Source organism: Camponotus vicinus, unplaced genomic scaffold, assembly GCF_025532165.1.
Source record: "Camponotus vicinus isolate PSW18456_S1 unplaced genomic scaffold, iyCamVici1.0 SCAF_5, whole genome shotgun sequence".
NCBI classification, from domain to species: domain Eukaryota; kingdom Metazoa; phylum Arthropoda; class Insecta; order Hymenoptera; family Formicidae; genus Camponotus; species Camponotus vicinus.
In genome coordinates this window covers 15823421-15851080 of record NW_028141977.1, presented here as the reverse complement: position 1 = coordinate 15851080, position 27660 = coordinate 15823421, and the positions used below count along the sequence as shown (strand labels likewise).

Genomic DNA, 27660 nt, shown 5'->3' with positions numbered 1-27660 from the left:
AATTAAATCTCGCCTTTTTCGACGATTTCCTCTTAAATTCTTAAATTAATGACTTAAAGATTTAATCAAAATTAAATAGCATCGCGCCGATTTAATTTAGCTAAAATAATGATTGGTGTAACGTTTCTTTAAAGTGAAAAGAAATTGAGTGTAAATTGGTCAAAAAAAAAAAAAATCCGCAAATGAGAGAGGATTTGCAGCAGTTCTAATTATAAGACGCTTTGTACAGATCGCTCGTAAAAAGTCGCACTTTGTAACGTGATTCCATTGGAAGTGATTGCGGTCGACTTTTTCTCTTTACGAATAATTCAAGAAGATTACCGATAATAATTCGGATGCAATGTCAAAGCGACGTTACAATGTTGACAAAGGAAATGCAAAAGCATGACGTGTGCATACGTGATAAGCATTCCTCATCTGTTTGGAACACAGTAATCCTTTGTATGGACTTCCATGTGCCCAACATGCGATTATTCCGTTCGCCGTCGCGTCTGATGGAACGTCTACGTGAGAGATAAACGCATTCATAAGCCATATAGTCACAATGTGTAATTATAATGTTAATCAACTATGACTTTGTAACATATAAATTATATTCTTTATTAAAGTGATTGACATTATCCGCTTAATTAACTACAATTGTGTACAAACGGCACCACAAATACAAATAGAAATGCTTCAGATAGATAAGAAAATTCAAATAATCTATGATTTTGCGCTTCAAGTCTGTTGCATTTTATTTTCTCTGTATTATTTTTATCGTATCGCAAATTATCCCTCAAGCTTCAAAAAAGACACTCGTTAAAGCACTCGATAATTTCAGGAATACCGTGTAATAATAGTCGCAATAAAATTAATGGTTCGGGAGATGTGTCGAAGATAACGATAACTGCACACACTTCGTTATCGAATATACGACCCGTACATGACATCATTTTGTCGCGACACCCCGGTGCTCCTTTTCATTAACGTAATTTGCCGCTCGATCGTTTAGCGAGGGGGATCGATGCGGAAACCGCTCCAGAAAGTCGCTCGCAGACGCAGAAAATCGTCCGAATGGGCGAGAACGCGCTTTCGCACGCTCGGTTGACGATGTAACTCACCTTGGCGAACCGGCACGGGTCATATAAAAGTGTACCGGAACGCGTCCTCCGGGGACCGGTTTCAGAAAACTGCTCCGTATACATACATGTATCGCCGCGTACATACATATATACACCTCTTCTCTCGCCCCCTGGGATGCATTCGCATCTGAGCAGGTGCAGCATTCGTCACACCTGCTATTTTACATCCAACGAAATCAATTCCGATTGTCGATTCGAGCTGGTTCTGTAACTATTGTTTTGCGTTGCCACGATTCTTCCTTTTTCAAATGGAAATGAGGACACTTATGCGAGTATCACCATCTTTTCCAAGCAGATGCAATTAAAGAGCTCTTAAAAGTTTTAATAAAAATCTCCCCGATATCTCGAGAGGAAACAATCTTCTTTTATAAAGCACAATTTGTCAAATTCAACATAGCACGATAGAATCTACAAAGAATTTAACGCTTCCGATTCTTTTCTTCTTTTGATATATTTTACAATAATAATAAGTCTCTGAATCACATGCAATATTTAATATTATTGATACAGAAAATTGGACAATTTTATTATAATATTTTTGATTTATATAAAAATTGTCTCTTGTTAATCTGCATTTTTAAAACTTTTGAATGTGATTCTTTATTTTTTCACATTTTTGTTTTACGCCGTGGGATTAGTTGCATAAAGCTCATGTGCACATTTACAGAATGAACGTCGCGATTGTTCAAAATTCCAAGGAAAATATGACCGCCGATATGCAGACAATGTCTCGACCCCGGCACGTTTAAAAGTTTCGTGATAACGGCGCGTATAACTGACGCTACAGTACAGTAACGCTGACAGAGTCACAGAAACTGCAACTAGACACTACCAACGACTGAATCGCGCATTAGAAGCGTGCACGTTTAAGGAGATAAGGAAATTATGGCGGTTAATTATTACCACGACTACACATTCGCTCTGGATCTTCTTGCGAAGCGAATATAATTCAGGAGAATTAGAGGAATAAATTAGCAATAATTGGCTTAATTGTTCTAAATAATCGTTTCAATTGTTTTTAGGAGCTTTTTGTTTATGGACCTTTGTGTTTTCGAAAAGCCGAGTGTAATTTTAATAACTGTGAATTTTGAAATCGATGATCTTTTTTAAAAAAAAGATACTAAAGAGATTATCGCACATTTTTTTAAATAGTCTTTTAATATTCAAAATATATATGTATTAAATATCTCCAATTGAAATGCTTAAAACTAAATTAAATTTGATTTCAAGTAGACATCAAAATTTTGCTGTTGAATTATGCTATAAGATTTTAATTCACAAACTCTTCATTTCTAATCGTTTACTCTAGGATCTATCGTGAAAAAACGAAGCGCAAGAACACCCTGTATATACGCATAATGTATACGTAGAAGCAATAATATGTAAACGTTATTCGAAGAGAAGTTACATCCTTAATGTTAAATATCCCCGATCCAAGCTTCTTCGAAAATTTCACTGAAGCACAATAATGAGTTCGAGGAAAAGTTGCCGAGGAATTTCATTACGGCTCCGATCCGTCGCAAATTTCTTCGGAAAATTTCTTTGTAGCAACGACGCCGCATAAATTCAGTTAGCTTCGTTTCTGTTCGCCGATAGAAATTCTGCGAGGGCAGCGCGCCGGCGTAAAAGGGCCGATATTAGAGGGCAAAGTGCTACGAGAATCCTGCGTGACTCTGTACTTTTCTTCAGTCGGAGCATTTTTCTCGATTGAGCGTCTCGTGAGAGTTTAATAGGGGCAATATAAAAGTTTCTCTCTATACGCGTCCGCCTATCCAAGAAACGCGATGACGCGCATTAGCGAGTATTGAAGAAAGAAGCGAGGGGAGAAAGAAAGAGGTGTACGAGCTTTTCTTATTTATGGCACTTTATAGCCAAACTTTCAATCGCGTTTCAAGACAAGAGGACTTAAATACAGAATACTCTTATCCACTAATTATAGTTATTAATAAATTTCTATTCTCTCCTGTTCATATAGTGTATGCCAACACATCGTGTGCGTGACTTTACTTCTTTCTGTATGATTTGAAAGCATTAAAACGGATTATTGTGATTCAAAAAAGTAACTTTTTCTATTTTAAAAATTTATAATTTTTTTTAACGAGTAAAAATCTTTTGATATAATTTAAATTGGTCTTTATTGCAGTTTTGATATGAGAGGGATGAACAGCTTGGAACATGGGAATCACTGGCAGGATCAAAGTCTAAAAGAACGTGCCTCCTTTAAGGACACCACCGAACCCGCGACGCTCATCCTGAATAACGTTCGCGAAAGCGACGCGGCTGTTTACAGATGCAGAGTCGATTTCAAGCAATCGCCGACGCGCAACAGCAAAGTCAATCTAACGGTGATAGGTAAGTTTCTAAACGATATTTCGCATTGAAAACCAAATATGCGACGATTAAAAAAAGCGAAGCATACGCATTCTTTTCTAATTTTTTCAGAAACGTACAGCGTTTCTTTATTTTTTATTAATATCACACAAGTTTATTTTATTTTTTATGTTTAAAGATATCTGATCTGATAATTTTTTGGAAATAAATTTGCGTATGTGATAAGTAATCTAAAAATATTTGGAAAACACTTCTAACATATGTACATAAAGAATATATTATTTTATTTCTGTTAAATCATTTATACTATATACTTGACACATCTGACAGTTTGAACTTTTAAAACTCTAGTTATTAAAATAACGCAGCGAAAAATAAAGCCGTCATTTCTAAATTATTTAATAAATCAAAAATGTCTTGTTTTCTGTATAACTTTTGATGCAATTTTTTCGTTATGATGTATTTTATTCGGCGATAACCATTTGCTGAAAATTTGCGAAAATTGAATTTTCGAACCTGGGAATTGTATGATACATCGGATTCGGATGATCAATTCGATATTTGCGCTTTTCATGCCGCTTTCTAATATAATCCACCCCGTTATCATTGAATCGAATTGATCAGTTCAACTATTCGGCTGTTTCAACTATCTCGGTCGAAACTGTGCATCGATTGCATTTTTAAAAATTTTTTTTGCATGGCGTAACATTATCCTTAATGGAAGAACGGCTACGTGACCATGGCCGATAATACCAGGGTGGATAGACATCGAGCGCCGCCATACTGGTGCATTAAAATTTATTTTTTATCTCAGGAATAACATCCGCCTCTTAATGATAAAGGCGGTACGTGACGACGCAGGCTGATACATCGCCGCGTAAATTGATTCAACTCGCTTCTCGCGCCGCCATTTCCACGCGGATATTAGCATTATTAACGATATTACAAATTTTTTCCCATGCCCGATTAACGTTGGATAATATATTAATATTTAATATTTTTACGAGAATCTGATTTTTTTTTAAATATAAGAAGAAAATAATTAATATATTTTATACAGAAATATATCCTGTGCTTTTTTAATGCACAGACAATTTACTTCTCAATTCTAATAATTAATAATACACATTTGCATATCTTTGCTATTTTATATCATATACATTTGTTTTTTATAGATAAAATTATCTTATGTTATAAAAGAGGAAAGAGTTTATTATGTTACAGTTGATGCAGCAAAGAAAAATAATTATTAAAAAGGATAAATATGTTTAAAAGTCGCAGTTTTTTTTCCTTTGTATGTAGAATATATACATGGCACATTATTACAAAGGTCAGAGCAAAATTGATAATAATAATTATCACCATTTCATTAATAGTTTGCGTATTAATAACAATATGCCATTGGTAATTTTTTTGGCATGCATGTTATGCTTTTTCACGTTCGTAATCGATTTAATTTCCTTATTTGAGAAATCTGTCATTAAATAAATAAATTTGTTCCACAAAATTTTCGTGCTTACCGTGTTGCCAATTTTATTTTTCAATATAATTAATATAATTAAATGAGAATTTATTAACACACATCATCGCGCTGCGCTTTGTCTTCTTATATGACACTAGAATTGATAGATTATTGCGCAAATTGATTCATCCACGGTGTCCGCCTCCCGTACCCCCGTTCGCATTCCCAGACATCCCGAATAAAGGGAAGAGAATGCGGAGAGCTTCTTATTGCGAAAATTATTACAGTACCGCCGGAGCAGCTTAGCATATTGGACGAAGACGGAAGGTCTCATATTCCCCATTACATCCTCGGCCCGTACACCGAAGGAGCGTCTCTCAATCTCACATGTGTCGCCGCCGGTGGTAAGTGCATGACGCGCCGGTGCACTTTCCGATGCATTCGCCTCCCATAACGCTCAGGCGTCTCGTTGTTGCCTCGACTCGCTTGCAACACTTGAGTTGTGCGTTTCACGTGAAACAAATGTGCGGCTCGATTTCTTTGACATTTCGAACGCCAGATGCATTATTCCTGGAGTCGCGTTTTGAATTTCGAACAATGAAGGCGCCGCCTTTACGTCAAAGTAAATATGTGCGTAATAAGAGACCACTCTAGTATAAAATATAAATATGTATATATTTTGATATATTCTGACGATGCAGGAAATTTGATGAGAATCTTCCAATCATTAATCGCATGCGCAACCATCGAGTTTTGTATCAAAAGAATTTTATACAGCTAATTTAAGATGACGTACAACATAATTTGCAACATTTACAATTTCTTAAATATTTCTTATTTTTAAGATTTTTATTATTCCAGAGCTAAGATAGGAATATATTTTGTACGTTCTGTTTTTTATATCCTTTAAGGAATATTTTTTTTTTGTATTCTTTGATATTTTAGTTTTATTTGTTAATGAAACTTTTCTTGAGAAAGTAAATTTTTTAAACTTTGTTGTTTTCTTCAGAATACAATCTGCACAAAGATTTATTACTTATCAAAAATCTAACTTTTTACAATATCAAAAAATTAAAAAATGAGTAGATTCTTTGCAATAATTTTCTGCGTGAAATAAAAGAACATTATATGTTATCTTCAATGAAAGTAAAATATTATATCGCACATATTTTTACTAAAATTTTAAATAATTTTTTGTATAATCATAATCATTCAATTCTTCTAATGATAACGTAAAAATTTATATTTAAGAAAACACTCCTTTTTTATAAAAAAGTATTAAATGTATATTAACTATTTCATTGATGATTTTTAAAATTGTAAATTACGTTCTCTCAGAGAAAGCCTTAGCACAATGTATTATAAATTAACTTTATTATAGAGATTTCAATTTTGTATTTAATTTATTGCTCGGGGCGTTAAATCGAGATTAGTGCAACAACGCCGGCATTAATGCAACAAAATACCGACGCATATTCGTCGGATTCTGCGGATCCTTCATGTTTCTTTAGGGCGACCGCAACCACGAGTGACATGGTGGCATGGGACTTCTCTGCTTGATAACAGCTACGAAATCGTGGATGCTAAAAGGGTTCGCAACGTGTTGCAATTGGAAAAGTTGGGCCGCAAGCATCTGCGCACGTATCTGACTTGCCAAGCCACGAACAACAACATAGTAACACCTATAACAAGTTCGGTGACGCTCGATATGAACTGTGAGTATCGGTTTATTGATGGTTACTGATTAATTTCTAGAGTGAAACAACGCAGTGAATAAAAATTTCATTTTTCATAAAAAAAAATTGTCCGACAATCCTTTGGCAAAAGATGTTACGTGAAAAAATTATGACATATTCACATAAGCGCAATATGTGCATTACTCATTATTTCTAATTAATAATTGACTGAATGTAACTCATAATATGACATTGTTTATTATAATAAATATTGTAGTAGTAAATATGTAATATTAATTATTTGTTACGTCAAAAATGATGATTGTGAAAAATGCAACTTTCTTAATCGTGAACAATTTTATCCAATTTCCATTAAATTGAAGCTCAAGTATCTTCGTGTATCGATTCTCACGAAACTCTTACCGTAGCGTATCGATTCAGTGAATTGAATTTCTACCGGGAAAATTTCTATTAGCTTCACACGACTGTGCGCGGATCTCGATGGGCGCTTAAATCTGAGTGTGACACACACACTCTTTTACAGTGAAACCGCTCTGGGTCCGGATTCAAGGAGAGAACCGTCCACTTAGCGCAGGCAAGACCTATGAGATAGGTTGCGAGGTTGTCGGAGCCAGACCGGCCCCGACGATCACGTGGTCCAAAGGGAACACGATACTGCGAAATGCACGGGAAACGGTACGATTTAAAATAGATTGTCGGCGATTTAATGCACTCTCGTAAATCACATGAGACTAATTTCGTCCGGAGAACTCTCTCCGAATGTCTCTGCGATTATTTCTCGACTCATTCTATGATTCTTCAAAAGTAAAGATTGACATAATTAAATTAATACGCGACAAGTTTTTCTGTACAATTTGTATTATTTCTTATTCAATGTTGTCATTAGAATTAATACATTCATCCGATTGAGAGGTGTATTTTTTTAATAGACGGAAGGATGTTTAATATTCCATCCGAGATGTTAAAAAGTTACATAAATATAAGCTTTGGCATTGAATTCGTTTGGTAAATCCAATATCGGCGCGCGACATAATCATCGCCATCTAATTTAATCAGTCACAGACGGCGATTCGATTCCACGATTGTATGCATATCGTGATTATTAAATTGTTCGGCAAACTATTTTAAATTCATGAAATTCTCACCGACAGACGAGTGCTGACGGCAACATAACAACCAGCGTCCTAACATTCGTGCCGAGTATCGAAGACGCCGGCAAGTTCCTTTACTGTCGCGCCAGCGTGCCAGATATTCCGGACTCGGAGATGGAGGAAGGATGGAAGCTCAATATATATCGTGAGTGTTTTCACAGAAACGCACCGGGGTGTCCCGCAATTTCGCGTCGCACACTGGAAACTTTCATCGATGTAATATTTTTACAAGCACATTTCGTATGCATATCGTACGCTGCAAAGTCAACATTACAATTCCAATCGAGAATTCTAACGCCGTTCCTTTTACTTTAGACCTCGTTGCTATCGGCGAGATTGTTTACGCAAAAAGTAACATTTATTGTTGAGATCGAGTCATATTGTTTTACTTTGAAACTTGGTTCGTGTGATTTTTTTCGATGCATTTAAAAATTCTAATATCAAAAGTTGAAGGTTTCTAATTTAAGATTCAAGATTATGTAAACAGGGTAAAAGATTAATGTACGAGATAGAAATTAAAGTATGCTAATAATATTTTATCGATTTTTATTTCGTACATTTTCGATAATTTCCTATTCCGGATACATTTTTTTATAATTTTAATAACATATTATTACTATTTATTTCAATAAAAAATTATTACTTAATTATACATCTGAATTCGATTTCTCGCGATGGGGGTGCCAGGTTAACGGAGGTTAACGGAAATGTCGTTGTGGCGACCGTCGATGCGCGTCCGCGTCGTAGTTCAAATTGCAACCCTGGTGCAACTTTCCAGGGACATTAATACGTAAAGTTGCAGAACGAATCGCCGCGAAGCGTCGCAGTCAAGCTAGGATTAACGTCGTGATTTCACTGTCTAATATAAAAGTTTTCCTCGAGCCGGTCCGAGATGCGAGAGAAGGAAAAAGAGACAGAGCTTCGCCTGGAAATTAATAGCACATGCCGATCCATCGTACTGAAGATTCAGCCCGATTTTGCCGGCGCGTTTCCACCACTTCGAATATCTTGGCAGCCCCATTTTCCCGTCTTTTCCGCGAGTTTTTATCCTTTTTTATTCATTTGTCGCGTCCGTTAGTAATTTTACGAGGCGGGGCGGGACTGCAAAAACGGGGTGAGAAAATTTACTCGTTTATTGCAAGCGCGAAACGCGGCGGAATTATCGGATTCGCGACGGCGTTGCAGCGGAAGGAATCATAAGTAACGTTCGATATGCGGCCGCGATTTTCCTCCGTTTTTTCTCAAAAAATAATACCACGGACGCTCTCTCGATGGGAAGATCTGCTGGCATCCTATGCGATTAATCATTTATTTACAATTTAATCAAGAAGCAAAAAACAGATCACGTTACAGATTTACGTATTTTAATACTGAAACATTATACAATATTTTCTTAAATATTTATATTAATTAGTAAATAATTTTCCAACAATTTTTTATATAAATTCAATATAAAATTTACAAATATGACGGTTCAAATAGAGAATAGTTTTTAATCAATAAGCCAATATAAACACTAAGAGAAAGTTTCAATTCTCCGTTTCTTGTATCTAAAATGTCCATTTCCCGCTTTTTTATTTTTTTTAAATTTTTAAATTTTTTTATTTTATTTAAAAATTTTTTTATCTAGGCATTTAGTACGATATCTGGGCATTAATAGGCGTTAATTACTGTAATTAAAGCGGCATCTCTCATATTAGTGCATTTCGCGCTTCGGCTTTGATGTTGATTCTGTTTTCAGACGAGCCTGTGGTTACCCTCGAGCTTGGCAGCAATTTGAATTCGAGCGCTATTCGGGAAGGTATCGACGTTTACTTCGAGTGCAACATCAAGTCCAATCCCTGGGTTTACAAGGTTTCCTGGCGCCATAACGTGAGTCCACACTCTGCCACATAGGGCGCAGATAACGAATCCGATTCAGAAATCGATAATATAAGCCGAAGCTTAATCGCGTCGAGATAAGGGAACGGTAGGGCGCACCTGCGACACACGATAAACTTCCGTCCGAAAACTCCCGCGTTTGATCTCGGATTCGTATCACCGAAACGCGCTGCGCGGGGCGCATATAAAGCGGATTTTCCTCGGATAGTAATTAACCTTTCGAGGGTTCGGTTCTATTAGAAATTTTCTCGCAACCTGAGCATTTCACTTCGGAGAAAATCGTAGACAATTTTAATATTTCCCTTGTCTAAAATCAGGGTACTTATATTGAAGACAATATATATCTTTCCACTTGACGCCAAAAAATATTGCAAAAATTTCCATTCGTTTTAATAATTTAATACGTATGCGAAATGTTTTCTTACGTCTCTTATTAAAATAAAATAAAAAATTGTTAATTGTTAACCATTTTTAAAATTTTTAAATCTTTAACGTACATAATAGTATCTACGATTTTTAAAAAATCAATTGGCAAGCAAGTGATAAAACAATTACGTATAAAAAACTTTTTCTCATGTTAAAATAATCCGTATATTTGGTACAACATTTCTAGCGCGAATTGCAACGAATTGATATCGAAATTCCTATGAATGATAATCCATTGGAATCGCATCATTTTATTCATATTTATTCTAAGCCGCTCAAGTACGCAGTTTTTCTTCGTTATTAAAATGATGCGCTTGATTGATACGGGACGAGAATCGCAGCGTGGATTTAACTGCAGATATAAATCGATGCGTTTTATCAACGATTAATAAGAATGCGATTCATCAATGCCCGAATGTGTTTTAATCCCTTCATTCGTTTTGAACGTCCTGCCTTTATCGATGATAAAGTCATACGCGCGATTGATTTGGAACTGATGGCATGACATAAATCATAGGTATAAATCAAGTTATTTCTCATCGAAATTAAACCATCGGGAAGCAATTGCATTCAATCATTCCGAATTTATTTTTAATCCTACGATACAAAGTATATTTCTCTTTTACTGTCATTAGGATCCACACATTGAAAATATTTAGGTAGTAGCTATTAAATAAGAAAATAAAATTTTTCAAACACTATTCTCTTTGCTTCTTCTAGCGCATTTATTTAAACGTTATTTTTCAAATTTTTTTTTAAATTTTCAGCATTAAATATTGAATAAATTTCAATAATAGTTTAAATTATAAATATATCAAAGTCTACCTTTAAAGAGTAAATTAAATATAAATAATAAACTAACACGATTCCATTTTCTAGTTGCTAATAATACAAAAACTGTATCTAATAGATCGTATTGGAAAACTGTATTTAATTTATCGTTTATATTTATCGTTTTTGTTGAAAAAAAATTTGCAAGAAAATAGATTTTCGAAAATACATTAAAAGACATAAGCCAAAGATTTCATTCCTCAAAGATATATGTGTTATGACATTAAAGTTATTGCGAATATTCTTCGAACTTTGATATCCGTTCGAGCCAATTTCGATGATTCTTATCGCGCGAACGAATGTCGTTTACATGGAAACACGGAGGAAACGCAAATCCCAATCAATTCCCTCGGTTCGAGGACTGCAAAATTTGTTTCGCGAAAACTCAAAGCCGCTTTCATCGTCTCGGAAGTCGTGCGCGCGACGAGGGAACGCAAGAGAGATCGAAAAACTGTCAGCGTTCTCGTCGTGAATTTCTCACGCGGGATTTATTATCGCTTAGACTTTCGTGAGAAGCGCGAATATACAGTTTTCGTACTTTCGTACTTTAATATCGCTCGCGAAAAGAGCGTAATGTTAGTTTATCTTTCCATTTTCATGTATAACTATATTGCTTTTATATTTATTTATTTATCGCTTATATTTCTCTTCATTTATTTGCCTTTACGTCGCTTGGTCGATAATGTTTCATCTATCAAACTTTTTTTTATCATAGCTCTTTTTTATCGCTATGAAATTCTCTATTCTACATTTTTTGTTCCTTTTAATTTACTTATAGTTTCCTGCGAGTATAGTCCATTACTTGAATAGTTTATTACTAGCACACTGAATCGGGCGTCCGCGAGTTTATTCACGGTAGCCGAGTAAACACAACACACCCTCGTTTGATTTCGCATTCGCAGGGCAATCCGCTGTATCACAATCCGACGACCGGAACGATAATAAGTAATCAGAGCCTGGTTCTGCAAAGCGTCACTCGCAGTAGAGCTGGGATTTACACGTGCATCGGCAATAATCAAGAGGGCGACGGCGAGAGCAATCCACTGAACTTGGACATAAAGTGTGAGTATCTGTTACACACGTAGTACACATACCTACATTTCTCGCATGTCATCCGCCATAATCTCTACGTTGACGCTCTAATTAAACTATTCTCTCTTTATTATCGACAACAAAATCCACATCTGAATCTTTAAGAAGTAAAAATTTTTTATCTTTATAAGAAAATTTGGCATTTTTACTTGAAATATCTAGTAAATAAAGTCTTGTCATTTTAACGAAACGAAATCGATACATATCTTGCCAAAAATCTTTTTACTCTTTATAAATTCGCAAAAGATCAACCATAAAGATTTAAAAAACGAAAGCTTTTCAAGATTTGTATTCCAAGAGCAATTGCAAAGTTTGCACGTGTAATTTCTCAGTAGTCTGTATCTATCGATCGAGGAATAACGATTCCAGCCGAAATGCCCGGGAATGGAAACACGCCGTGTTGTCTTCCGAATCTCTAGAGTCTCTCTCTGGCACTGGAGTTAATTTCTGTGTCACTGCGCGCGCGTTCACCGCACCCTCTGGCACGTAACTGATACTGACACACCGGTATGCGCGGATCGACGTTAAATCAGCTTAGGAGAGCGCTTTGTTTACGAGGGGACATAAATCCGGCGCGTAGACGACGAAACGTCCGCGAATTCGGAGAGAGCGCGGGGCGAGATCTTCCGCTTCATATCGACGTTTAATATCTCGGCATCGCGCACTATAAACGAAAACGAGCTTTCATAAAAGCTGCTCCGGGGCAGAGAACCGACCGGCTATAAGTCAATTTCATATGCGCGCATTATAACTCTTTTAAACATTATAAGCAAGTTTGGACAGCTTTTTCACAATGTTTAAAAAAGAAAAGATTACAAGCCCAATATTAGAGTTTCAAACGTTGCAAGTTATAAAAGCCGAGATATTATGGACGTAATAGTGGAAGTTATTGTACGATTATAATTAGCAGATTTTATAGAGGAACGAAAGAAATCGATAATACGGTCATTAATAATATTTTTATCGTACCGAGTCCTCTCAAAAAACTTACCACTTTATTTCTCCGTTTATTCGATGTTAAAAATTACTTTGTATAAATTTTATAAATCATAAGTAAGATCATTCACACGGATATATATATCTCGATAATAAAATAACGCAAAACTATGACAAGAAATTACCGTTTTCACCGCGCAATTCGCCAGTATGAATTTATTACAGTGATGTACGTGAGTTGGTCCCTTTTTGCGCACGTTCCAAGGAAAATGTCTTTCACCCCCGTAAAGTTCAGCGAGCGCTAAATCACTCCAAACGCTTTACATACATACCAACATATGCGTATAACCGAGCTGTTCCTCTGCTCAAGTCTGTGTATTGGTGTGTAACTTACGACTGACTGACATACGCCACCGTTTATATAGCAGCTGCGCTCTCATCAGTATTTAGTGGGTTCAATGCACATAAATTATCCACAGCTAATCCGTGCACAGATTAATAGTTGATCAGTTAAAATATACATATGCATGCTTGTGTATCCATTTCCTCTTCTCTCTCTCTTTCTCATTAGTCACTATATGCAGAGCGTTTGCTAATAGATCCGTCTGTTAAATAATCAAAAATGAAAATTTGATGCAGCTATTTCAACCTTGCAATTCAATTTTAGCGAAAGGAAAAATCACTCTCTAAAAGATCAAAAGAGAAGGAAAAAAGTTACAAGTTTATATAACGAAAGAAAAATATGCTAAAGTTATTTAAACACTCTCTATTGTAAAGCGCGATGATGAAAAAATCCGTCTTTAAATTTATTACAATTTTTAATATTGATTTCTACAATTCCGCAAAAAACGAATTTCATCGAAAAATTTCGCTTCTCTTACGCAGAGTGTAACAAGCAAAATTTGAAATAAAAAGAATATTAAAGAATTTTATTCACTTGTGAATGTGCAATATAAACGAAATGTCCATCTTTAGCTGTTGTATTTTTGACTTTGGCTAAAGCTTTGACTGAAATTGTTGCATCGTTTCGCTAACGTATTTTACTCTGCTGTAATAGCATTATGTTAAAATAGATTTTATTTTCAAAGAATATATATGTCAGAATAAAAAAAATGTCGAATGCGCAACGCGCGCTCATCAAATCTTTATCATCAAATATTCCGTGGATTTCTGCGCGCGTACGCATTTCCACTGGGAGACTTTGGCGAAAGCTACGAACGAAATTTTGCGTAATTATCCTGGTGCGATTATGTTGGTTTTAATAACCCTTTTGGCAAGGTAAACTGCCGAGTCTCGTGAACGTCGAATGCTCCCGTATAATCCGTATTTTCTTTGTTCTTCCCCGGGCTGAAGCCTCGCTATTTTACAGCTAACTAAGCGGCTTAAGATCTCGGATACGGCAGAGTTCGAAGAGAAGGGGAGCTTCTTGTGCCACGCGCATAATTATACCTGCTGAAACTGAATTAAAATCTTAATCTTAAGCTACGTTAGCCAGCCGTCCACACATACGAATTCGCAGATTTTCCGCGTTCGCGACCGAATTCGCGAGATAAAATTACGCTCGATTGAAATTTACGCGTCATATTTATATAGCGCATTATACATATATTAAATATGCATATAATTTTAGTATATTTTCCACCGATAGATTGGAAATTCGAAGAGGAATTTTCGAGTTAAAGAAAAAAATAATGGAGATAAAAATAAAGATAAAAAATTCATGTGCAATTTAAATTATTATCAAACGTAATTCTCTTTGGGAAAAATATGAGCACGAAATACGAGCATACGATTTGAAACGATAAACAACGAAGAATTTGGATAATGCGAAATATTCGCAAGACAAGCTTTTTGAAAATATTCCAACTGTACTTTCTAGATGGAAAACGTGTTTAACAATTCACGATCCGCAATGCGTCCCGGCGTCTAACGTTCTCCTGCTTTGGACAAATCGATATCAGCTTTACAAATCGAGGATAGTCGACGTTTATATTTTTGTTCGATTTTTGCGTAATTACAGTCCGCGCGAAGAGTTTGCGCTTCCGCCATTGTACTAATTACAAGACAAGCATCACCGTTAACAACCTGTAATTAATGCGTCGAGTCTAAAAATTCCGACATTCAACCGCTCGTCGAAGTTAACGTCAGACTTAATCAGAAGGTTTTAAACTGGAGCGCGCTGCAATTAAAAGCGATAATAATAATTAGCCAGGAACGAGCGGTCGATAACTTGGCTTATACATGCCAACTTGATATCATTCTACACATTAAGATTAAAAGAAAGGAGAAAATTGACGCGCTACACAACATTATGCAATATAATACAGTGAAACGTGATACGCAGCATTAATAAAACTTTAACAGCACGTAAGAAACAAAAATCTGTTTATTGCGAGCTCTGAAAAAGGATTTTAAATTTTTAAGGTGAACGAGAGAAAATAGCGACACTTTATTTATCCGATTGACAGATGACCCAGCCTGTCGTTTCAATCGAAAGGATACAATGGCCTCATACGTCAGATATTTTATTTCTGTTAATAAAAATTTCATGTCGCGATGCGTATAAAATTATATTGTTGTCAAAAATGTTTCGTTATCGATCAGTATCGCACAAATCGAACACGTTGAAAGAATAGTTGTCACGCGATACGATATGTCTTTTTTTCCACTCGTATCGGGCAACATCAAGTGGCTAGAAAAATGCGAATGATATTTTATATATATTGGATTATATTACAATATAATATATACTCTTCATATAGCGTATTACTATAATAAAAATACATAATAATACATATTATTATCATAAGGCTGATTATTATAATATTTCTGCATAATATTATTCCAAGACACAAAACACGCACATGCGAAATTCCTTCCAGGCGATCTCGTTTTCGCTCGTCGTGTACGACAGGGTCTCGCAAACATGTGGTCCTTTAGCCGGGCGCTGACGCGCGTGCAAAGTAATTCAGGTCGCTCAAATAGAAATTGCACGATTAATGCTTAATTATACGCCGCGGCAACTTTGCGCGCCGGGCCGTCATATTTTTATCACGCGACTTATAGACACGCGAGCTCCAAATGTATAAAATATTAAATCCTTCATTTAACGTGACTCTAAATCGAATGATAAAGAAAGTTTTAATGGATTTTCTCCTATTGGCTTTCTATTAATTATTTTCTCAGAATCTCTTTTTAAGAAATATATTCTACCGATGCGTGAAATTATTATAATATAAACGAGAAAGAAGTGATGTCTCGCGCAGAAAAAAATCAATTTAAAATAATCATGGTACAACGATTATTTCCATAGGAATATTTTACAAAAAAAAATGATCCTCTTAAAGTATCGTGAAAATTCTTTTATTCTCGGAATTCAAGGGAAATTTATATCAGACGCATGCACTGAATACGATTCTGCCAATCTTCTCCTTTCTGCCAATCGAATATTTACATATAAATATAAATACGATGTGTAATTTATATCCGGAGCTGCATAAATTTCGAGAAATTTTATACGAGTGTACGCGAAATTAACTGGCGACCTTTATCCATAACATGATAAAAGGGTTGACACTTTATTTTGCGCGACAACAAAATCGCGCCGATTTATAACCGACTCGACCCGGCGGAAGTAGATACGTACGTCATCGGTCAGCCGACATGTTATCGGCGCAATATGCACGCTTCGCCCCGGAATTCGTTTCGCTAACTTTAGATTCCGCTTGTTGTAATTTAATTACGACTGACTGGACGAACGCAAACTAGAATGCCGCCACCATTGCCGTTGTTGCCACGGCCCCACGGCTGCCATGAAATACGTCAATGAATTTATCGCAGCCGCCGACCGGACATTTATTCGCGCTGCAAAAGTGAATTCGATTTCTCCGCGCCGGGCGTTTTGATTTATTCGCCGTGATAGATTGGATAGATTATGTAGCACAGTCGCGGTGAAAAAAGCCGAGCCAAGACGTCGCCCGGATGGCAAGATCGATCGACGTGTAACGTCACCCAATCTGTAATCCTCTTAACAATGTTCCGCTACAGAGGGATCGGCGACGAAATTCTTCGAGAAATTCTTTAGTTTCCTTACACCCGAGGTCCCTTATTTTCGTAGCTATTCTCACGAAGAGACTCGGGGAGAATGCGCGTGTTATTAATTACACCCTGTATAAATATCTCCCTGCAGATGATACGCGCGATAATTACGAAGATCCATCGATTGATAGCCGCGATTAAACGCAGCCGAGTTCGTTAAACGCTTGGATCAATCGATTATATCTAATTTCGATAAAATTCTCCATGGGATTCTCGTAGCCTCAAGTATGTTCGGAATGTTAGGCGCTTTGTCGCACCGCCGATAAATCCTACCGATGACCATCACGTGCGATACGAAACGCTATGATATGACGCTCGATAACGCTCCGTCGAAGATCTATCTATCGATTGAACGGACGGGGGCGTCTAACTGGGTCCATTAACGCCAGCTAATTAATGTATCTGATTAAGCAAGGCATCGACGCACATGTATCATCTCAAGTCCCGACCACGCGCTCGATATATAATAATACCTCTGATATCTGCATATATAGAGTCCGCGTATTGCCCACGTCTCTCCAGCATAAGCTATGCGAGAGCGTATTATACATCGTCGCCACGACGCGGGCATAAATCTTCGTTATTTGACGTAATGGCCGTGCCACACACGCATACACGCGCGTCGTAGATTATTATTATTATAAATTTCCATGACGCGTACACGGTGACGGTTCTTACAAATTTCAACGCCGGGCGCGCGATGTACACCGCGATTGACGAAGATTCACGATGCAAATACCGCAAACATAGAATAATACACCGATCCCGCGGTCCTTCGCGCTCTATCGGCCTGTACAGGATGTCCCCGGAACTAATGTACCGTTAAATCTCTCAAGGAATCTGTCATCGGCAGGATATCCGATAATTCTTGGCTCAACGTATCCCCCTCTTCTCTTCTGCACGTGTTCTATGAGATGTACTCGATGTTAGACATTTTGAAAGACTTTAACGGTCTATTGAGCGTAAGTTTACTTTTCGTTAAGCGTTTCCTAACTCGTTCTATGGCGAAATCCCTTATTTTATATGTGCAACACCCCGTGCACCGATCAATTCGAATAACAATATTCTTATTTTAGAGAAATCTCTGCACTTTGTATATATTGTTAAGAAGAGATTCTTCTCTATTCATTTTAAGATTATTGTTATTGCACAAAAAATATAAAAAATTGAAAATTTTCTGAAAGAATAAAAGATTCTAAAATTTAATTAAGAAATAATCGATCAAAAAATTATAAAAATTCTAAAGCTAAAATTTTCATTGGTTCGAGTTTTGTTTGAAGCCTGAAATTATTAATGGTACTTCACTGGATTTTTTATTTGAACTTGTACGAAAGAGATTGTGGAAGAGATAAAATTACATTCTATGCAAATAGCTAGAATTATTATAGTTTAAGAAAGAGAAAAAAACTATCATATTGGTGGAGATACGCGTTTTTCGCGCAGAAATCATCATTAAAAATAGGTATCATTAAAAATAGACTAACATATTTAATTATGTATCAGTTCTTATATACACATAATTTAAAATTCCAGTTTTCCAATCTGACACGCTTGGCATTAAAATTCTGCAAGTTTAAACTAATACTTAAGATCTTTTATCACAAGAAAAAGATCAATTCTGGCTGTCGCATAGATAATCGAGATAAACTCGTTCGTATCTCCAAATAGAACAAAAAGCAAATCCCCCCTCTCCCCTTGCTCTCTTCCTTCGTTTCTACATGTACGTCCGTGCGACAGATCGACGTGCATTTTTCACGATGCAGGCGATATTGCGGGCCCGTGAAATGAATTATGCATACACGACGCAGATATCATTTCGATAGCCGCCATGGACGTTCAGCGTGAGCGATCTGTCACTGATGCTTAATGACCGGCATTAATTGGTTATTGTCAGTGCCTCGGCCATCGATCCTGTATCCCGCGATATCGCGACGCATTCATTCTCCTCGACCATTTGCTTTTATTCGGGAAGAGATACTTGACGCTGACAAAGGAGGTCATTTAGATTAAAAGTCTCCACTTCAGAAAAGTTCAATCCAATTTTTAAAAACGAAAAAATATGCGCTTGTTTTGCGCACGTGCCAAATTTAACCATCCCCGACGATAAAATCTGCATTTTGCCTTCGTAATGCTATGCGTCCATTTCGCTGATGCATATATCGCGAAATATTTCCTCCGATGCCTCTGATTTTAAAAAATCGAAATTTCTCAGTATACTTTTATTAATTTAATATTAAAATTGATTTATTTTATTAATAAAAACTAATTTATTTTCGAAGAATAATATAAAATAAAATTTCATATTTAAAATATATTTTATATATTTAAATTTCATATTTAAAAAAAAATTGTGATGACAAAAGTTTCAAATAAAAGAAGTAAATCTCGAACGTTTACAAACATCATTCCAGTCAATCAATTATTGAAGCTCATTGTGTGTAATATTATACGATATCGGCGTACACGTGAAAATGTAAAATCACCATGTAAAACCCCTTCCAATCATACGATCGCGTAAAAACTCACGAGTTTTCGTGACCTTTATGACATCCCTAAGACATTTCGACTATCGTCATAAGATAGGACAAAGGTTTCGTCCACCATATAACAGTGCGCGACGGTTGGCTTGGCAAGACGCGGAACATTCCAAGCAGGATCGCCAAGATCGGACTTCTTTCGACAACTGTGCAAAGTACAAAGGAGATGCAATACGCGCGGACACCGGATACCGTCCGGAATTTTATGACTGATCTAATCAATGAAGGGTTCAGTCTCGTTCTATATGTGCGCCGGATATATCCCCGCATGCTCTGTGACCCTCCACTTCCACGTCCGAAGTATTATTGAATTTCCCGGACAAGAGGCAGACTGGACTTCCGCCCTGAGTCGCAGGGGATCCTTTGTCAGCTTACACCGAATATCTTCTTTCGTCCGTGGAAGTGAATGTCAATTGCAGAAACTACCGGAGATAACGATCGATCACGTACCTCTGGGTGTAAAATGCGTTTGTGTGCGTTGAAACGCACCGTTTCGCGGCTCGTGGCGTACAATTGTTTTAATTTTAATCATGTTTTAATAGCATTTCGATATCTCTAGCACAAACACAGGACGGTTTATCTTTTTCATTCAAACATATCAAAAAATTAATCGATGAGATAAAATATACATGTGTACGTGCGTGTGTGAATATCAAGGGGTAAATCGCTGAGGGCATTGTGGTGTACAGATTTGAGGCATTACTGGGCATTGCTTGGGCATTATTAGGTTTTATTGAAGTATTAATGCGTATTATGGACGTTATTAAAGTATTATTAAGTCTTTTCTTCCAAATAATAATTTTAAATTTATTAAAATTTAAATTATTAAATTTTAAAAATTTAGCAGTAATGCCCAGGAATTGGGCATTAGTAGGCATTAGTGTACATAATTTTGATCAGCGGTTTACCCCTCGGTGAATATTTCAGCATTAAACGTATTTGTTTCACTTATTTTAACTGTCGTGTTGCTTCGGTCTTTCAGAAAAATCGCTTGAACAATATTTTATATAAGGTATTTTCTTTTGAAGATGTATAATCAATCATGTGTCAAGTGGCAGAAAAAATATATAGTAATATCTTTCATAAGAGATTATGTCATAAAGTATTTCTCAAGTTTCTTTTATATATATAATACATCCTAAATCAATCTTGTTTTCTCATATATAAAGTACATCCTAAGTTTTTATTTTGATGAAAAAGACGTAAGGTTTGCTATCGTCATTTTAATATGTTGATATATCGTGACAAAATTTTTCAACACTTATAGAAATGTCTTAAACTTACTTACGCAGTCCCTTCATTTACGCGAATCGTGACGCGAAGTAACTTGAAAATGTTATACTTTTTACGTTCTACGGCATTAAAAAAAGACGTATGTAGTCGGAAACTTATTTTCTTACCGAGTAACGACGTACTTTCAGTTGCCGTGAATAAAACGGAATCAGCGGAGAATATAATGGAGGAAAACATTGTTCTAGAAAGCGTACGCGAATCTCTCCCCCTCTCTTTCGTCGCTGTGTCTGAACAATGAAGACATGCTCTACTAATGGTGCACTGTTGCAATATGTAGATTACAGAATATATACATGTATATTGTGTATTATGTATATTACGACGATATCAGATACCATGTCGACTGAGGTTGACATGAACTCAGGGACGGGGGAGAATAGTTGCACAGACATGAATTCCATCATTAATGTTTAATTACGGGTAGTGCTTAATAATCGCGTTAGTGGATATCAGATTTTGTGTATCGAACCCTTTCCTACATTATGGAAACATTAATAAAAAGATATACGATCACGATACCGAAGAACATTTCTGTGAAGGCTAGTCTCATTATGAGGATACCAATCATACCCTTGTTTAATTTCAGAGATCATTGGTCATTTAAGCATGATTAATGCTCGAACTGTATATATCAAGTTCTGTTCAAGTTAAATACTCGACTTTGTTTCGTGTTCGCATACTCGAGATATAATTTGTTAAGCCTCTTCAATCTCTAATGTCAGATAATTCTATTGATATTGATATCCCAACATGAAACTCTAAGCGCTATTATCATCATTATTATTGTAATAACCACAATCAAAAGCTGGGAATTGATACCAGGAAATAGATTATATATACGCATTTCCTCTTAAATGTATCCATTTATCCATGTTATTAAATTTGAATAACATTGGAGCGGCGCGTATCGAACAAAATATCGAGCGAAACCAAGTGTGTTTCGGTGTTTCGCGGGTAATTATTTATCCGCCGTTTATTTGTAGCCTCGCAAAAGTGGAGCTCGTCTACGTATATATTTTCAACGCGCAGTTTACATTACATTTTTGCAGTCGCTCCGGTATGCCAGCACGGCCAGATGAGGGTGTTTGGCGTGGCGAAACACGAGATCGCGAATATTCCTTGCGAATTGGAGGCGAACCCGTCGGAAGTATCGTTCACCTGGAAATTCAATAATACGATGGAAGCGATGGATATACCTCAGGCAAAAGTCACCAGCGATCGTACACACTCGACAGTCTCGTACGAACCGATTAACGACCTGGATTACGGCACTCTCCTTTGCTGGGGCAGCAACGACCAGGGCAGTCAGCTGGAACCGTGCGTCTTCCATATCGTGCCAGCTGGTAAGTACCAGCTCGACCTCTTATTGAGCTTTCTTGAAAAATTAAAGCGTACTTTGTCCCTCCTCGCGCGTTTTTTTTTACAAAGGATATATAGATGCGACGTAATTATTCTACGTAGATTATATTGCGATATATTGAAGACGATGCTATCATATATAACAGCATTATATAGCGCATCAATCATGTAACGTATTTCGCGAAGCCAATTAATGCCGATAGCCGATGTAATTAATAATTTTATAAATATTTGCATGAGCAAATGTTTAAAGCGTGATTAATTAATATCATAAATGGAACCTATCTTCCCGAATGTAATCATAATCGCACGCCGCAATTGGAATTTTTACGTTGAAACTACGCAAATATATAAATTGTACGCGATATGAATTACAAAAATTATTATACGCGACATTCGATACTTTTACATGACTCTATAGTCGCTGATATTATCATCGTCGTCGCGAATGAATAAATCAGAAATAGAATGAAGATGAATGGATATTTCTATGGCGTTGCGACCGCGACACAACTTATTTAAAAGACAGCACAATCGATTCCTCGATAGACGAATGTCACACCATTTCGAAGCTCTTGCAAGGTGCATTCAATAGATTCGATTGCATTTATTCTCCCTGTCGTCGAGACACTATCATCCGGCATCCGATGAATGCAACGTCCTGGAATTCGCTACGTTTTTATCGAATTATCGGCGATTCAATAAACGTTAAAGTAGATCTAATGTAACTTCAATCGACTCTGTTTTTTGAATTCTCGCTTGCAATTAATCTTGCATTAGTATCTCAAAAGCTACTAATATAGAGATGAAGGGATAATAACATTCGGGATAAGAGAGAGAACTCCCCAGTAAATATAGGTTCGTAAACCAACCAGTTAAGATAATATAGTCAGACATCTGTTATCATAGTTACAGGAAAACACTAGCTGTTACGATGTTCCATAACCGGCAAAACATATTTGGAGATTAAGTGACTTAATTGAATCGTTTATTAATTAATTAAATTCATTTTACTTATATCTCTTGATAAAATTCTTTTTATATTATTTTTATTATCGGTCTTTTACTTTAGTCACATAGTTCAAATCGTATATTATTCAAACTTGAATATTCCAATATGTGTGTAATTTTTTATTCTTTTTTTTACAGTTTAATAGGTGCAATTATTTGCACGAGAACCGGAAAAATATTGTTACGACTTTTTATATTCAAACATCGCTATTTTGTCAGCGTTTTGTACAGATTTTCATGTACTAAGAAAAAAAATCGTTAACTTGACTAAATGCGCTTAGCTAGTTATTATTCCTTTAATTGAAATATTGGAGTATTTGATTTAAATAGTACTTAAATATTTTAATTAAAAAGTGGTAACTAAACTCATTTAACAAAGTTGACGATTATTTTTCCTCAGTATGATAACAGTTCAAATTTTATGCCGGTAAACTTTGTTTTAATGCGATTTTACATTTTAAAAATCTTTACATTTTTACCTCATATTAATACAAACAACCGCGTATTTGTGTTCGCGGGAAATATTGAGATAAAAATATCGCTACAATTTTCATCCAATGGATAAAAATTTGCGCGCAAAAATAAATTAAAGACACGTGCTTTGACGCATCGCGGATGAAAGATCGCCGCTCTTATTCGTTAAAAGCCAATGACAAATCGTAAGCGAACGCAGCGATACGCGATAAATGCATTTTAGTGCTCGGCTCGGTATTAAACTGGTGGAACGAGTAATAAAAAAGCGTCATTAAAACGTGAACGTTAAGTAAAAAAGGGACATTGTGATTTGAGTATCGTGTAGTTGAACAGATATTAGAGTCTAGCTAAGCTCGTTGATGAAAGACGATCAAATCTCGCAGCGCGCACGAGTCAGTTGCATTGTCAGCAGTTTTTTCAGGAAGCTTCAACATCTTCCAAGATAATTCTTTTACGGGAGATATTTCGATGACGTTCTAAACGTATATAATTCTTTATGTATAGATAAATTAATATTGAAAATGTTAAAAAAAGGTATGGGAATTAATACTATTTTTTTAATAAAAATATTAGAATTTCTAATTTAAAACGCAAGTAATCTAAAGTTACATAAATAAAAAAAAAATTTAAGTCAATTAGTATAATTGATTAACATTGCTATGTTTAATGGCGAGGTCAGATTCAATATTATCAGGTTTTCTTCATGGTATCGCGGAATGCCTTTTGAATTCGCCAATTAAACATTCATTTATGCTTGCTAATTATGTCGATAATCGACGCGTAAAATCGAGCCCGAAACTGATCGCGTGCGAATCCGACAGGCCGCCCGGACACGCCACACAACTGCTCCCTATTGAACCAGACGACCGACTCGATTTACGTGGATTGCATCGAAGGCTTTGACGGCGGGTTGCCGCAAAAGTTCACTATGCAGGTGGACCGCGAGGCCGGATCCGGCAAGGGCGGCCCGGCGACGGTCTACAATCATACCAGCAAGACGCCCACCTTTTCCGTCGGCAATCTGGACCCCGGCAGCACCTACGAGGTCTCCATTTACTCCACTAACGCCAAGGGTCGCAGCGAGACCGTGCGCTTTCGGGCCACCACCCTGAATCTGCCCGAGAGACGAACAGGTGAGTCTGTCGCGAGCGTCCGAACAACCGAGCCGAGAATCATGATCGATCCGCGGTTAAATCGTCCACGATGTAATCTTATCAGACGATTCATAAGTAAGTTTCAAGCGATGCGATCGTTCCGATGTGCGGTATCATCAGATAGAAATTGGAGGAAATGTTTCAAGGAGGAGCTTCGTTTTTCGAGTGGAATTCTGACTTTGAACCGCGTATAATGTAGCCGCAACAATAATAGCGATAGTAATGACAATAATAAGACTAGTGATAATAAACGTTAACAACATTACAATATCATAATATCATTAATAGTCGTCATGTAAAAGATTCAGAGACATTTTTATGTATCACTTGACTGATTCAAGTGTGTCTCCCAATTATTTATTAGATAATTTCTCACATGTGCGGTAAATAAATAAGCTATAATACATAAAGCTTTAAATTTTCGAAATATTTAGCTTCTAAAATATTTTATATTTTCGTCATTGTCTCAAAAGCCTCGAAACATTGTTTATAAGTAGTTCTTATATTTCATAACTACGTTTTTCTCTCAATATCTCATAATAGACCGTGTAATTTATCGAGTGGCTCTTAGTTTCGATCGTACCAATGACACCGTAACAATATCACTCGTATACTTTGCCACCGCGATGGTAAAATGATACAGCGCGTCGTAAATGCACTGGGAATATAAACCGGAAAGTGGAACGTATAAAGGAAGCATCGTACAGAGACGGATATTGCTTATGAATCGATCTAAATATTTTGAGCACTGCTCTCGCTACGCTGCACGGCCTTGTTGCATCGTAGAGTTCGTGTGAACATCGTTGATCCTCTTTCTCTCTCTCTTTCTCTCTTTCTCTCTCTTTCTCTTTCTCTCTCTGTCTCGTGCAATAACATCGTAACTCGATTCCAGCGGTTTTTGAGTGACCGCGTTGAAAGTTTCGGGAGTGTATTATGCCCATAATATATGTACATGTATTCGTGTTGATTCGCGCGAAATCATTTAGACAGTATTGCATCGGATATTTTTTGAATATTTCTTATAAATTTTTTCCTAGGACAATTCATTAAATACAAGATCCATTTTAAGACAAATTTTAAAAACGCAAGTTTTAGTTAAATATAATAATAGTGGAAATATATTTCGAAGAAAAGTTTATATAAAATATAATTAAAAGTAATAATTAAATTATAAAGTAATAATTAACATCCTTCTTTCGTGAATTTATTAATTTCCTTAGTTAGGAGAAGAGGATCAAATAATATTTGCTTAAGATATTTGCCATAATAATTTAGAATTAATTGCAATTAAAGCCATGATAATAGAATTAATTGTAAATTAAAAGTGAGAAAGATATCGTATTAAATTTTGATTGAAGAGGTCGAAAGTATTTCCTCCAACATTGAAACAAATGAAATCGACTAAACTTTATCGTATAATATTAATTAAAAAAATACTTCATCAATAGCGTTTTCATCCATATATTCGTTTAAAATTTTCTGTAAACATTCTGTATAAGGGCAAGAAAATATTTTTCGACAATATACGCGAAATGTGTGTGTGTATCGTATGAAATTTTTCTTGTAAAACACATGTGTGCACGTTTGGAGAGAATACATGTTTTTTTTCTTTTTCTTTTTTTTGCGAGTTACGATGATATTGGATCCATTCGTCTGTCCGAAAATTCGCGGCTATTTCAGCAAATGACGGTATCGTCTTTTTACTTGGATCAAAGCATACGTATGCTATGTGATGTGAAATTGTAATCGTGTTAGAGTTTCGTGTAGACGATTGCATCGAAATTGTGTAGCAGACTTTTTTTATAAGATGTGAATTAGAGATGCATACATCGACACACGGCATATACGGCGCATGAGATCGCTCATCATCAATGACCGTTTCGTACCCTCTCAATCATTTCCATCACAATATCATAACAATAAATATATACGCGAAATATATACGCCAGATAATTAATAACAAAATTGCACGCATCAATACACACATATTGCTTCGAGAAAGGAGATGCACTTATTTTACAATGTGATTTTTATTTTTTAATCAAAATGTTGCAAAATCTTTTTATAAATCTCTCTTTTTATTCGAATTTTCCGATAAAATTATTCGTACACAAATATTTTCTTTTCACACAAGTCTATTGTAAATTTAATGAAGAGATAAACAGTTTTTTCGAGGCATATTTTCTAGTAATGCCTAATCATTATTATACATGTTTATTGTTAAATTTGATTCGAATAACTTAAATGTAAATTATAAAAATTCTAATACATAAGAAGAGACGCATTTGTCCAAAATAGTCTGCATTTTTAAGCTCATCCTCGTGGCGAGAAGTGCATTCTTGGTAGTAGTTTCACGCTGCAAGCCCATTAAACAAATTTCACGGCCTAATTTAAGCGATGGCGCGACCCCACCGCATTCTTCTATCTAATTGCTCACGATTAACCCACCGGCTGGCACGTAGACGGACGTTAAGCGGCGTTACGCGCATTAATAATGCGCGGCTAATAGGCGGCGCGGTGGCGGAACCCGGTCGGCGTCGTCGTTTATCCGCTCTACTGTGGCTCACCGCGCAGTGGATCGTGACAGGGAGGTAAACCAGACTGTAAAAGGCTTTCGTATTTTGCGTCAGCTGGCCCTCCTTTGTTACAAATCGCCGTTCCTTACGGTACGCTCGCCTGATTTATATCCGACTCTATTGCCACCACCCGAAAAAAAAAGCAAGTCTCGATGCTGGTTTTGCGAAAAAAGAAAATCCGATTGTTCGACTGTTACAGAATGTCCCGAGAATGTTTGGTCAAACCT

General features: G+C 36.2%; 2 protein-coding genes across 8 annotated transcripts in view; one reads left to right on the top strand and one right to left on the bottom strand.

Annotated features, from left to right (window-relative positions):
- The window catches only part of Nachrbeta2 (nicotinic acetylcholine receptor beta2), a 316200-nt gene that overhangs the window by 272866 nt on the left and 15674 nt on the right, over positions 1 to 27660 (bottom strand). The gene's annotated exons all lie outside the window — the stretch shown is intronic.
- LOC145971572 (protein turtle homolog B) overlaps positions 1 to 27660 on the top strand; it is a 230575-nt gene that overhangs the window by 188518 nt on the left and 14397 nt on the right. For all 7 annotated transcript variants that reach the window (XM_083099394.1, XM_083099391.1, XM_083099390.1 and 4 more), the window contains 9 exons: positions 3268 to 3476; positions 5205 to 5321; positions 6429 to 6632; positions 7138 to 7289; positions 7766 to 7910; positions 9507 to 9637; positions 11806 to 11965; positions 21909 to 22202; positions 24525 to 24836. In XM_083099394.1, the coding sequence (XP_082955520.1) occupies positions 3268 to 3476; positions 5205 to 5321; positions 6429 to 6632; positions 7138 to 7289; positions 7766 to 7910; positions 9507 to 9637; positions 11806 to 11965; positions 21909 to 22202; positions 24525 to 24836 (1724 nt within the window). The remainder of the gene's footprint in view (positions 1 to 3267; positions 3477 to 5204; positions 5322 to 6428; positions 6633 to 7137; positions 7290 to 7765; positions 7911 to 9506; positions 9638 to 11805; positions 11966 to 21908; positions 22203 to 24524; positions 24837 to 27660) is intronic.